The sequence below is a fragment of the Anolis sagrei genome, chromosome 5 (genome assembly GCF_037176765.1).
Source record: "Anolis sagrei isolate rAnoSag1 chromosome 5, rAnoSag1.mat, whole genome shotgun sequence".
NCBI lineage: Eukaryota > Metazoa > Chordata > Lepidosauria > Squamata > Dactyloidae > Anolis > Anolis sagrei.
In genome coordinates, this window is record NC_090025.1 from 168,555,946 (window position 1) to 168,570,255 (window position 14,310).

General features: G+C 39.8%; 1 protein-coding gene across 1 annotated transcript in view; it reads left to right on the top strand.

The window, feature by feature from the left end:
• The window catches only part of LARGE1 (LARGE xylosyl- and glucuronyltransferase 1), a 388,170-nt gene that overhangs the window by 358,100 nt on the left and 15,760 nt on the right, over nt 1–14,310 (top strand). Inside the window, exon 13 of the mRNA XM_060776947.2 lies at nt 10,604–10,750. Within this exon, the coding sequence (XP_060632930.2) occupies nt 10,604–10,750 (147 nt within the window). The remainder of the gene's footprint in view (nt 1–10,603; nt 10,751–14,310) is intronic.

Below are 14,310 nucleotides of genomic sequence, written 5' to 3' on the forward strand. Positions count from 1 at the left end.
AGTTTTATGTGAACTAGTGAAGTTTTTATTGTATTGCACATCACTCTGTGCACCTGCTAGTTAGAGTTGTGATTTATTCATGATTCTTTACAGACTGTGTAAATAGGAAAATGTGTAAACTAAATATTTAAATATGTGAAATTTGGTTCCCAGGGAAAGTAGAAAGTTCTGTTATATGGGATATTTTAACAAGAAACTAGTTAATAGCACTAATAAATGTGAAGTTGCATCCTATATTGGCGTGGAAATGGACCGGATGACTCATATGACTCTCTGATCTCTCAGATATTTATGCGTCTTGAGTGTCTTTAATGGTAGTGATGTGAAAAATGTTATTGAAGTTGTTATCTCTCTGACATATTGTTAACCCGGCACTGTCCCTTCAAAGTAGAGCTGTGATCCCAACAGGTTAGATAAATGATTGAACGATAAGATCTTGTCAAGACAGAATAATTACTGCGCTGGACTTAGGAGGGGGAGAGGAATGACTTCAGTGTGTATATACAACGATAATGTGAACAAGTTGAGTTTCATGGTCTTCAGACCTCTGCTCTGCTTACCTGATCTCTCTTAATGGAGATGTCCACCCACACACATATCCCAATACATAGAACAAGGAGGACACCCAGTGGCCAGACAAAGGATCTAACATCTACAGTGTTTACAAATACATCCCAGAAAACTCACAACAACCCAATAATTTCTTCCTTTGCAAGAAATATTATTTTACCCAGGCTGCTTTCCAACTCTACCAGCTTCAGTTATTTTTGGTTTTCCTATTCATGTGCATCCCATGATATAGCCAGTATAATCATACTGCGGTCCATAGTAATGTATCTCCCATGTTTCTGGTGTAGTAAATACCAAAGCTTGTGCTGCTGTCTCTATATTTGCTTCTCATTTGCTTTGTGTACTAAAGCACCGCAAACCTCATGAACTACTTTTTCCTCCAGATTGTGTTTTCCATAATGCCCTACCTAGGTATTGTTAGTCACTAGTGAATACAATTCAAACTCCTTAGAACAATCCCAGTTCAGGAGTTGTTGCACATGCATCTTTTATGTGTTTGTTGTTTCTAGCTTTTTGTAAAATGAGAGCTGAGCCGTGTTTTGTACTCTGGAATTCAAATATTTCTGTTTCACTATCACAAGCACCAAAAAACTATTAGTTTTAGAAATTCCTTTCATAGTGGTACATTTGTCCCACATCATGACATTACTTTTCTTTTGTTTGTCATGACCTTGTCCCTCCTTTTTCCTACAGTATTTTTATGAAAATATTATTGAAAGCTTTCATGGCTGGAATCACTGGGTTGTTGTAGGTTTTTCGGGCTATATGGCCATGTTCTAGAAGCATTATCTCCTGACATTTCACCTGCATTTTTATGAAAATGTTCCTCTTTCTATAGGAGTTCAGAATTGATTTATATATTACATAGCTATACTGTGGCAGTGTTCACATGTAAAGCAAAACTTTCACTGTTAAATTGACAAAATCCAGAGTCTCTGTTTTCTTCCTATGCTGTAGCCCAGTGGTTCTTTAACCTGGGGTCCCCAAATGCTTTTGGCCTTCAGCTCCCAAAAATCCTAACAGCTGATAAACTGGCTAGGATTTCTGGAATTGTAGACCAAAAACATCTGGGGACCCCAGGTTGAGAACCACTGCTGTAGCCATTTAGAACAGATTGGAAAGCTGTTTTTCACTAATCACAGTTTGGGAGGGTCTACTAATGCATTTGAGGGTGCTTTGAATGCGATTTTCCTGTTTCTTGGCAGGGGTTAGAATGGATCACCCATGAGGTTTCTTCCAACTCTATGATTCTATGATTTCACTTTACATGCAGGCTAAGATATTACAGTTGACTGAGGTCCTGTATGGAGAGAAAGAGCATGAATTTCTGCCCAGATCCACTCTGTTTTTCCTCCCTCAAGACTGACTTTTATTCTATAGAGGACTCTCTGGACATGGCCATGCAAAGTTTGGGGCAGCCAAAAAGCAGCTAAATTCATTCTTATATCCAGGTGCACAATAACAAAGTTAATTTCCAGATCCTTCTAGAGTTCTTCTGAATGTTGTAAAGCAGGGGTAGCAAAACTCATTTTCATCAACCATCACATCAACCTTATTTATTTATTTATTTATTTATTATTGGCATTTGTACCCCGTCTCTTCCCAACCCCCAAAAGGGGACTCAGGACGGCTTACATTAGTAACGGTGCAAGACGGCTGCATCACAATTACAATAATATAACACAATATAACAAAACAATCATTAAAATCAATTTATTTATTTATTATTTATTCATTTATTAGATGCACTTATTGACCGCCATTCTCAGCCCTTACGGGCGACTCATGGCGGTGTACAGTACACATAAAAAGACAGTTACAGAGGCCAGTATCAACAACATATGACTATACAACAAATACAAACTACATAAAAATCCGCTTCGTCTCTTAGTAGAATCATAGCCAGTCTCATTTTCCTTATACCATTCCAGTTCTCATTACCGTAATGTTGTTGCTTAGCACTTAATTAAATGCCCTCTCGAACAGCCAGGTCTTAAGGCTTTTTCGAAAGGACATGAGGGAGGGCGCCTGTCTGATGTGTGCCGGGAGAGTGTTCCACAGCCGGGGGGCCACCACCGAGAAGGCCCTCTCCCTCGTCCCCGCCAGCCGTGCCTGTGATGCAGGCGGGATCGAGAGAAGGGCCTCCCCAGACGATCTCAAGGTCCTCGTGGGCTCGTAGGCCAAGATGCAGTCAGAAAGGTATTTTGGGCCGGAACCGTTTAGGGCTTTGTAGGCCAAGACCAGCACCTTGAATTGGGTCCGGTAGCAAATCGGCAGCCAGTGAAGCTGGGACAACAAGGGCGTTGTGTGCTCCCTGCTACCCGCTCTAGTTAGTAACATGGCTGCCACACGCTGGACCAGCTGAAGCTTCCGGGCCGTCTTCAAGGGCAGCCCCACGTAGAGAGCGTTGCAGTAATCCAGGCGGGATGTGACAAGAGCGTGTACCACCGTGGCCAAGTCAGACTTCCCGAGATACGGGCGCAGCTGGCGCACGAGCCTAAGCTGTGCAAATGCTCCCCTGGTCACCGCTGAAACCTGGGGATCAATACATATAACATTAATTCAATCAATACATATAACATTAATTAGAACAATAAAACAAAGTCACAATGTCATTGCCTTTCTAAGAGCCACTGAATACAGGGACTGAGAATCCATGGATACAGAGGGCCAACTATAATTCTTTAACATAGCCGTCAGTGCTCTCTAGTTTTTACTCATTTAGGGTCCCCATATGTTATTGAACAACAACTCCCTTTACTTTTGATTATCCTAATGCAGACTGGAGATAATGAGAATTGCAACCAAACACCACAAGCCTTGCATCTTGATTCAAACCCCACTCTCCTGACTAAACAGAACAAAAGGCAGCCTTTCAGATGTTTTACTATATCACAACTCCCATCAGATTTAAACAAGGTGTCTAATGATGAGGAATACAGGAGTTGTAGTCCGACATCTTGAGGGCCACATAAAATTACATGGTGGGCCAGATTCAGCTCATGGGCCTTGAGTTTGACACATGTGTTCTAAACAATGACAATGTCATTGCTCATTTGCCTATAGGGATATAGTGTGACATTTCCCAAATGTCAGGGACTTCTGGGGCCATTACAAGGCTGAAAAGTTGAGCCTTAATATGATGGAGGCCATTGTGAGAAGGAGATACTGAATTCCTCCCTTTGTATTGACTATAAAAAGTTACAGTATATGCAGGCATTATGCCTGCCTCTGTCACTGACAGTATGCCAACTTTTGTTGTCTTCATTCTATTCCAAATTACTATACTTACGCATAATTGGAAACTGACCCTGTCCCTGCCCAAGAAATTTTGTAAAAGTTTTCTTTAGATGTCTTAAGACACTCTCATAGAAAAGGATCCAAGGGCTATCAAGTCTAAGAAGCAATGGAGCTGAGGGATAATTTACTGTTGCCACCAATTTGATAGGAACCAGTATTCAGGAGATTTTACCCCAGTTCCCAATTTTAAAAAGAACTGGCCGATTTGCAATGGAGGTTGCTGATTAGGAACCAAATTTACCATCAAGTTGGAAGGGAGGCTGTTCAATTGCACCTCCTCCTTTATTAAGAAAGTAATAACTTAGTAGTAATACACTGTATATACTGCAGCGTGACTGGAAAGAAGAATGTAGATTTATTTAGTTACTTTTCCCTGCGTTTCTGCCACCATGTGAGGTAAGTTGTAATATTGTGAGAAATGGCACTTGGTACACAGAATAGACGGAGCTGAGGCAATCTTCAAATAAAAGTTAGCAATTTTATTAAGTACACAGCGTGTGGTTGCAAGACATAACTTTTGTTATAGAACTTAGAACAATGCTTGGTTAGTTGAATGTTACACTCTTTCAGGTTACACAGTATCTTCCTGAGGTGAAGCACTTATTACAAAACAAAGTTTCAATACCGGGATGTCTCCCTTATCTGATCCTCCCTTGATCAGATACTTAAAGATTATTCTTTAGCCTTTCCTTAGACTAAAGGAATACTGGCTTCGTTTCCCTTATCAGCCTCTCTAGGCTAAGAAACTTCCAGTAGCTTAATCTGGCTTTCCAAAGTCTCGAAACTTTGCTTCACAATTTACTCTCTTTCAGCTACAACCTCCTAATCCTTTCCTCTACCAACTCCTCTAAACCTAAACCCTCACTCCTCACTCCTCGGAACCTAAACCCTAACTCCTCACTCCTCTGAACCTAAAACCTAACTCCTCACTCCCCTGAACCTAAAACCTAACTGATTCTTAACTGTCCTCTCTTCAAACTCTCCTCTCTAAGCTCCTCCCACTTCTCTCTCCTGCATCGGTCTCCATGGCAACGCACTCCTCTGACTTAGGCCGCGCCAGCATTACTGCAGCCAATCTAAACACAAATACAGTTAAAACCATACAATTTATAATCAACTCCTGTACACCACCCTTTGTATTGACTATAAAAAGTTACAGTATATGCAGGCATTATGCCTGCCTCTGTCACTGACAGTATGCCAACTTTTGTTGTCTTCATTCTATTCCAAATTACTATCCTTATGCATAATTGGAAACTGACCCTGTCCCTGCCCAAGAAATTTTGTAAAAGTTTTCTTTAGATGTCTTAAGTCACTCTCATAGAAAAGGATCCAAGGGCTATCAAGTCTAAGAAGCAAGGGAGCTGAGGGATAATTTATTGTTGCCACCAATTTATCAAGTCTAACCACCTGCCATGTAGGAATGAATAACTAATGCAGTCCCAAGATATAGCTATCCAATCTCTTTTTAAGTATCACCAAATGAAAAAACTCATAATTCTCAAAGGAAGTCTATTGCACCATGAAGCAGTAGTTATAATGAAGTTTTTAACAGCACCACAACACTAGACAATAAGTCATACAGCAAACTCATAATTTTAGCCATCTCCCACTACTGAGTAGGTTAATTGTTCATGTGGTTGCTGGAAAATATGATCTTGATATATTTCCATGGGATTTTAGGACCAATTTAAGAATGGAAACCAACTTGGTTGTTCTATGGCATAACCTTTGCCATGAGGAAGGCGGGAGGTGTAGGCACAGTTAAAGGAAGAAATTGATAAAATACAGCTCTTGAAAATATGTTTTTAAATAGGTTTCACACCACAAAGCAGAAAATAAGTAGGCAGGCAGGGCAAGAGCTGGGGAGATCAATTGACAAAGCATCTGTTGCTTCTGATAGGAAAAAAGGACAGTGTCCTCTTGGTAACAAACTGAGCATTCATCTTAAAGCTGTCTTGTACTAAGAGTGTTGGTCATTCTCATATACTGACATTTCTGAAATCTCTAGCAGTCTTTCTCATGCCTTGATAACTGAGATCCTTTTAACAAGGAATGTCAGAAGCGGAGCCATATATTCTGCATCACTAAGTAATGTGCTCTCTCCCTTCTTGGTACTCAGTCATCTTACTCTTTTTCTGTAATCTTGTTTAATGGGTAGCTAATATTAAAGGATTATTAGAAGCGGGTTTTAGAAATGCTGGAGAGAGTTTGGGGAGGAGAACAGAAATAATAACTTTCCCCGCAGATCGTTACTTTATCTTTTAGAATTTGGAGTAAGATACAGTGCTGGAAAGCAGATATTTATGGGTAAACTGTGGACTAATCTTCCCAGCCATTATATAGAAATAAATAAGCAGCCTTCTAGAATATATCCAGATTTATTGCTAAGCCCATATTAAACACCACTTCTGACAACTGCTCCACAAATCTTTCTGCTTCAGACACTACCGCATAATAGAAGTAAATTAAAAGTACTGAGTCACACCTGAGTCAGATTATAAAGCCATGTGTAATGCATGTAGTATCAGCCCTAGCAAAATGAACAGGGTGAATGTTTTTATTTAAAGCAAAATAGAGTGGTGGGGGATATCCACTAAATTATTTTATGTAGCTCTTCAAGCTGAGAATTCATATTCAGATACCTGAGAAAAGGATTCATGTCATCTCCTGTACTTGACAGATTCCTATTTGCAAAAGGCTGTTCATTCCAAGTCAGGCCTTAAAGAATTCGATTCAGGTCATCTGATCAGTTATAGTCAGTATAGTAGGGACTTCCCCAACTATACTGAAATGTATTATTTTTCTTTTCAAATTAGAGTGTAATTTTAATTTGCACATTGTTGTTGTGTGCCTTTAAATCAACTATGACATTGCAATGTTATTGTTGGGTTTTCATGGCCATATTTCTTCAAAGTGAGTTTGCCCATGCCTTTTCCCAAAGCTAAGAGAATATTACTTGCCCAAGTGTGTTTCTATAGCTGAGTAAAATCCACCTCCACCAAATTGCCAGCTACCAATTGGGCAGTTAAGAGCATCTGTGAGTGTGGTTAAGAGCATCTCATCCTTAAGAGCACTGCCTTCACACAGTTACCCATGGTCTACTTTGGGCCTCTTCCACAACTCATGTGGGCTAAAGCAATCTGTGGAATTTGGGAACAGAAGTGGAATTTCAGTGACTGGTATGTTGCAGATTGACCTATCAGGAATTTGAACACAACAAAAAATTAGTTGAAATATGTAACCTAGCAGGTTGAAATATGTAACCTACCAGTATGGCTCAACCTCTGAGGATGCCTGCCATAGATGCAGGTGAAATGTCAGGAAAGAATGCTTCTAGAACATGGCCATATAGCCCCAAAACCTACAACAACCCAAATACCTCAGTATTTCAGGTGTTTTCAAATTATGGGAATAACTTGAATGGTTCAGGCTGCACTAAAAGACTTCCCGTGACCAGTGTCTAAATGACTGTATTAAATAAAAGGAGAGAAGAAGTAAAAACCTACAACAACCCAGTGATTCCAGCCATGAAAGCCTTCAACAACTTAAAAGTAATGTTGCCAGCCACCAGAAAAACAGATGGTAAACCTAGCCTCACTTGGCAGAACACTAGAGAGAAGCTGAAGAAGATGGGCATGTTCAACTTGATGATGATGATGATGATGATAATAATAATAATAATAATAATAATCCTTTATTTGTACCCCGCTACCATCTCCCGAAGGACTCGATGCAGCTTACAAGAGGCCGACACCAAATACAATAGTAAAACAATAACAACAGCAGCAAATAAATAAAAAAACAAAGCAATAACATTAACAACACACAATGATGCAATTAAAAACAATGGCAGGGCCTAATGTAATGAAAAGTTAAAAAGTGCTGGGCATGACCAGGTGGGGTGTTTGGAGGGGGTAGGCATATAGGTATCCTAGATCTCTGATAAAGTGCGTTGGGACATAATGCTAGGAGTTTCCTTATTCTGGAAAGGCACACTGGAACAACCATGTCTTCAAGCTCCTCCTAAAGATTGCTAGCGACGGGGCCTGCCTGATGTCTTTAGGGAGTGAGTTCCAGAGTCGAGGGGCCACCACCGAGAAAGCCCTATCCCTCGTCCCCACTAATCGCGCCTGCAATGCAGGTGGGACCGTGAGCAGGGCCTCTCCAGATGAACGAAGAGATCGTGTAGGTTCGTACTCAGAGATGTGGTCGGATGAAGAAATTAAGGCATGGTTGCCCTCTTTAAATACCTCAAAGACAGCCACAAAGAATAGGCTAAAGGTTTGTTCTCTGCTGCCTCAGAGGGTAGAACTAGAACTAATGTTTTGAAGTTACCGACGGATAGATTTTGATTAAACATTCGAAGGGACTTCTTGACATTGAGAGTGATTCAGCAATGGAACCAAGTGCCTGGGATGGTGGTGGGTTCTTTTTCTTTGAATGTCTTTAAAAATATTCTAAATAGCTACCTATTGGGAATGTTATAGCTGGAGAAAACATACACTGAGCATAGGTTTGGCCATAAATAGTTTTTCCAACTCTGATTCTACGAAAATGAATTAGTTATCCAGAAATGTTCTGGAGAACATCTCATTAGAAGCACTCATGGGCTCTTTCTTCAAACAGTGGGGAATCTTATTCTAATTCCAATGAGAGAAATGAGACATAGGAAGCCGTATGTGAGAGCAAAGAAATTGGAGATGACGATTTATAGATTAGACCAATATGAAAGCCCACTAACTAGTTTAGCCCCACTGGATTTAATGAGATGCAAATAACTTCAGTGCACCTTCTTCCCGCTTCAGTACTTTGTCAGTCATACCAAGTTCCATGCCAAATCTACAGGAGAAGGCAGAAGTTAAAGCAGTGGGTGGATTCATTAAAAGTGTCACGAACACTGAATAATTCTGGCAGCTGGAGGAGGCTGGTTGTAAAAGAACTTTCTATTTAGAAGCAGTTGCCTGGGTCAATTAGAATTGATGGAAGGAGGAAGAAAGGAAATAAGAGAAAAACTATCCAAAACTTATAATGGGAGGCTGATAAAATTCAATAACCTTTGCACACTGACAAGGAAATTTGATGCAGACTCTTCAAACAAGTTTCAGAAAAGTTTCCTAAGAGTTATCTCATTTTATGGAACAGCCACACAGAAAGGCCTGAGGGGAAATCTTTGATTGAAAACTATTATGAAAACCCTATAACTTAGGTTTATTCAGGCAGTTCTCTTTTTGCCTAGTTGCAGTGAAAGCAAATCCTAGGACATGGCTCACTGTCATTGTGATGGTCTTTTCCAGGCGGATGGTAGTAGTGATCCTTCGCTTAGAGATAATTTGCTACTTGTTTATGGTATTTTCATTCTGTGTTCACAGTTGTACCATGAACATCATTATAGTGTATCCTATTAAGGAGAGTCCACTTGTACTTTTTTTTCTTTTTAAGGAAAATACAATGCCAAGTTATTTCTGACAACTGCAGTGAAGCCTGTACAGATATTCTATCCGCTAGCTCCTGGGGCAATATATCATGTGATGAGAATATTTTTAGAATTTGGGATGACATATATTGGGATGTAAAGTTTTCAATTTATGGAAGGCACTAGGGAAAGACCACAGAATCTGAAATATGTAACCTACCAGTATGACACTTTCATCTCCCACTTTTCCAAATAATAGACCTGTCCATTTTGAGGGATAAGTAGAAGTTGCAGGGAATCAGGCACAAAAGCTGAAAGGTATCTAGAGAAATGTGAGCTCAGCTCAATGCCTGTTTAGCAGTGGGGAGCCATCTCATGAAGACAAGCATGAAGTAACAGCTCAGTGAACTCAGATTTTATAAATGTACAAAATAAAGTTTGGCTGGAGCCCCCCCCCCCCCCAACCCTTGTGAAGAAAACTAGAAATAGCCCAGAAATTGAAGGGGCAGAGATGCTGAAGAAAGGAGCTTCATTTTTTGTGATGTTTTTAGATATTGCTTCTATACACCTCAGCAGCTGATAAATGTGAACTTTAAAAAAAAGCAAATGGCAAAACTAATAACCTAATCCTCCTAACATTCAGTTAGCACAGTGCTTTTCTAGTATATCATAAAGGAAGCTGTGTGTCTTTCCCATGGGTGGCAATGTGAAATTCCCTCTTTGACCATAAGAAGAGAGTATGGAGAACTGGAAATATATGTCATTAGTGCTTTTTGTTTCGTACATTTATCAGTACATCTAAACTAGCTGTAGTGCAAACAAGAACATGGAATTCAGACAGTGAATAACTATTTTATCAAGCTGTCTTCTCTCACTGGGGATTTGTTAGCAATGGCTGAGAATTTAGTTTCATTCTTTTTTTATTGGGCACTGACAAAACATACCAACTTCTGCATATTCAAGACGGAGGGAGCATAAGTGTGGCATCCATTTATAGGAAGTGCTTTGCAGTCGTATCCCTCTGCATTCATGTATCTTATTCCTGAACTAATGTTTCCATTTTTTCTGGCAGGTTTTTCATCTTTAACATTGTATAAGTAGGCCTCTCAAATATTCCAAAAGGCTTCAATTTGACTAGTGTAAATTGGGAAGAATTTCATTTCAAGTTGTTTTTGAAAGATTTGCCAACATTTTAAAGCAACTTCATATTTGTGGTGGGAAAAGATTTGAAGTTTAAATGTGGTGTAATTCACGTCATCAGTATTTGTCAAACCTGAGAAACAAATTTAAAATGTTCTTACTTCATTTTCTCTGTAGGAAATCTGTCGTCCAGCTGGACTTAGCCAATACAAAAAAGGCTCTCATTGTACCTGCCTTTGAGACCCTCCGCTATCGCCTCTCTTTTCCGAAGTCAAAAGCAGAATTGTTGTCTATGTTGGACATGGGGACTCTCTTCACATTCAGGTATTGTGTTATTTGTTATTTGGTCTAGAGGAGCCCCCAGTGGTGCAACAGGTTAAACTCTTGTGCCAGCAGGACTGCTGACCGATAGGCCAGTGGTTCAAATCCAGGGAGAGCAGGTTGAGCTCCCTCTGGCAGCTGCAGCTCCCCATGTGGGGACATGAGAGAAGCCTCCCACAAGGATGGTAAAACATCAAACATCCAGGTGTCCCCTGGGCAATGTCCTTGCATATGGTCAATTCTCTCACACCAGAAGTGACCTACAGTTTCTCAAGTTGCTCCTGACATGAAAAAAATGGTCTAGACATTTTTGCTCACTTTGTTCCTAAGATCCAGCAACTGAAAATCAATTAGCAATTATATCTAAAACCATGTTAAAAATTGTAAAGGTTATGAATACTTTTTCTCACCCTCATACTTAATTTCTTAACCCAACCACAAAAAGCCATGCCAGTCAAGAATATTGATTCATTTTATTGAATTGATAAGTTTTTAGGTTTTACCCTACCATAAGGCAAAGTGCAGCAATCACATCTAACAGAAGATGCTGGAAGCCGTGATACAGGGTTGAAAAGAAGACCCATGTGCTTCATGCAATCCACCACATATCACACTAAGGTTCGGGTTTATCTTAAAGTTCAATGGAATCATTTCTGAAAATAATCTTGCATTTCTCTTAGAACCTGGGTAATTTCAAGTTCCAAGAGAAATGCAAATTATGCCTTGGAAACGAAACCCCCTTCTCAATCTAATGATTGCAGAGGAATATAGGAAAGGGGATATAATTATGGAAGGTGCAAACCATTCAAAAAGAGATTGAATTTAATATGTCACTTTAATATTTGATAGTACTTTTCTTTAAACTAGGGTTGTATCCAATTTGCCTTAATACAATCCCAAAGGTATGCTTTTGAGAACAATATTTCTTTAAATAGCTCCTTCTCACTTTCTCTGCTACCTATTTATTGTTCAATTGAAGCTTTGATGTCTTTCTAAACTGCAAATCTCAAGTTCCATAGGATAGCACCACGGCAATGAGAAAGTGGTCACATTGCCCTGCGTGACAGTGATTGCAGCCACTATATTTTAACAATAGAAAATTTAGTGATTAATTATTATTTTAAAGATATATTCACATAGTTATTACAGTTTCCATTATTGGAAATGTAGGGATTCCATGACATAACTAGCAGAATACTTTGTAGTGGTTCTCAACCTGTGGGTCCTCAGATGTTTTGGCCTTCAACTCCCAGAAATCCTAATAGCTGGTAAATTGTTTGGGATTTCTGGGAATTGTAGGCCAAAACACCTGGGGACCCACAGGTTGAGAACCCCTGCTTTAAAGCTTCAGTACGGTCACTGGAAGTTTCTACTGTTTTTATTGTTGCCATCATAGTTTTGCAAAAAAATACATTCCTTACTTTGAGCTCAAATAGAACTAAATCCAGTTGCTAATTCCAACTAGGCTAAACTTAGGCATGATTCCATTGTGCCAACATCAACAGTTAAGGAAAATCGTACCATCCAACCCATCATCCACTGCCTTGGAGCAAAAAAAGAGCAGGCGATATCTGCTGAACTTATCCTACATACTCATGTATATGTCTCAAACTTTTAGTCAAAAAATCAACACAAAAACCTGGGTTGCCTTATCCATGGGTCAGTGTGACTGCTATACCTTCACTCTTATCAAAAAAAGGGAACATCTGCTCCTGTGAGTAAAGTTGCAAAAAGCAAGCTTAGTCCACCCTAGGAGAATTTTAAAAAGGCACGGCTGCTCTCTACTCACTCCATTGTGGCACAGCTTCTGGCCTTTTTGGAGACCTGGATGGGAAAATGGTGGTGGAGGCCAGGAACAACTGAAGCAGAATTGCTGCTTTTCCCTCTCCATGGAATTACCCTTGACTAAGCCACCAGTTATATAAAAATCCATAATGACTGAAAACCTACCCTAAACTTGTATTTGATGCCAGCATGAGTATATATGTTGATCTGCTGTCCCACTGCCATTCCTTTTTCCTTGTGTGTCATGTTTATTTAGATTGTAAACATGAGGGCAGGGAACTGTCACATTAATAATTTGTGAGCTGCTCTGGGAGCCATTCTGGCTGAAGAGTGGGGTATAAATACTCCAAACAGCAAAACAAACAAACCACTGAATCAATTGCTGAATGGTAAGTTACCCTTACATAAGTTCCTTTGAATCACTGGGTTATTTTGGTTAGGACTAACTTATTGAATTTAGCCAATAGCAGTTGGGTGAATACTTTATAGCCAATGAACAATGACAGTTCCTCCAAGGTATATTTATTTTGAGTTCCAGTCTATTACTAAAGGCTTCAAGCCAGGTAAAGGTTTCCAGGCACTACTGAATGTGAGGGTATTATCAAAACAGGTTGGTAAATCAACAGTTTTAAAAGTATAATAATCATTGTCAATGTTTCTTTTTTCTAATTTCCCTCTGGTTTTACTGTGTAAAATCCCCAGGCCCAGCCTTGTGTGCTTTATATATACCTGACATATTGGATAAAACTTTATACATTTGATGAAATAGGTTAGAATCTATGAAAGATTATAGTAGGGACTGAAAGAATATTCAATGACTTAGTCAAAGAGAGAGAGGGAGTAGGGATTTCTTGAGGATTCAGAAACCCTGACAAGGAAATGTTTTCAAATAGCCTGCATGCGACAAGGACATAATTCTTTAGTGCCTCCAGAGGATCCCTGAGAGATCCCCAAAAAGTGACTGGTCTAACTACAATGGGTAAATCACCTTGTTCTGCTGCTATTCTGTTCCCTCTTGCCTACTCAGCCAATGCATGGTCGTGTTGATAGAAGGGGAGTAGAAAAGTATAGCCAGTGATGGACAAGCTTTATCACTTGGTTGCCCATCTTCCAGCAAATGTGTAGCCATGTGAGAGGAGGGGAAACTGAGCAAATAGGATTCACCTGTCATACTAGGCCACAAGTGAGCCTCTTTGCTGCATCATTTCTTCTGACATTTTGACAGATAAAGCTACCTTATACCTGCTGCCTCCACCAGCCGCTACATGCGACCATGTAAATGGGAAGAGGATGGGCAAGAGAAGCTGACTTGTGCCTGTATGGTACCAACTAGACAGCAGTAGATGAGTCCCCTTACTCAGTTGTCTACCAGCTCCCTACCTTTCAGATGGCCACATGTTTGCAAGGCAGCAGAAGAGCCAAACATTAACTAAAGGACTTTATCACTGGGATATACTCCGTTTATATCAGTATGTATCACTAGAGTCTTCATGTAAGGCAGTGGTTCTCAACCTGTTGGTCTCCAGTTGTTTTGGTCTACAACTCCCAAAAATCTCACCCAGTTTACTAGCTGTTAGGATTTCTGGGAGTTGAAGGCCAAAACATCTGGGGACCCACAGGTTGAGAACCACTGATATAAACCCTTAAATAAGGGTATTTTTAAGGATTAAATACATACTGTATTTAGTCAGGATGCATACTGACCCCATCACATCTAATTCTTACATTTTGAAAATTTATTTATTTATTGTGTCAGGAGCAAAACAAACAGTTGCATT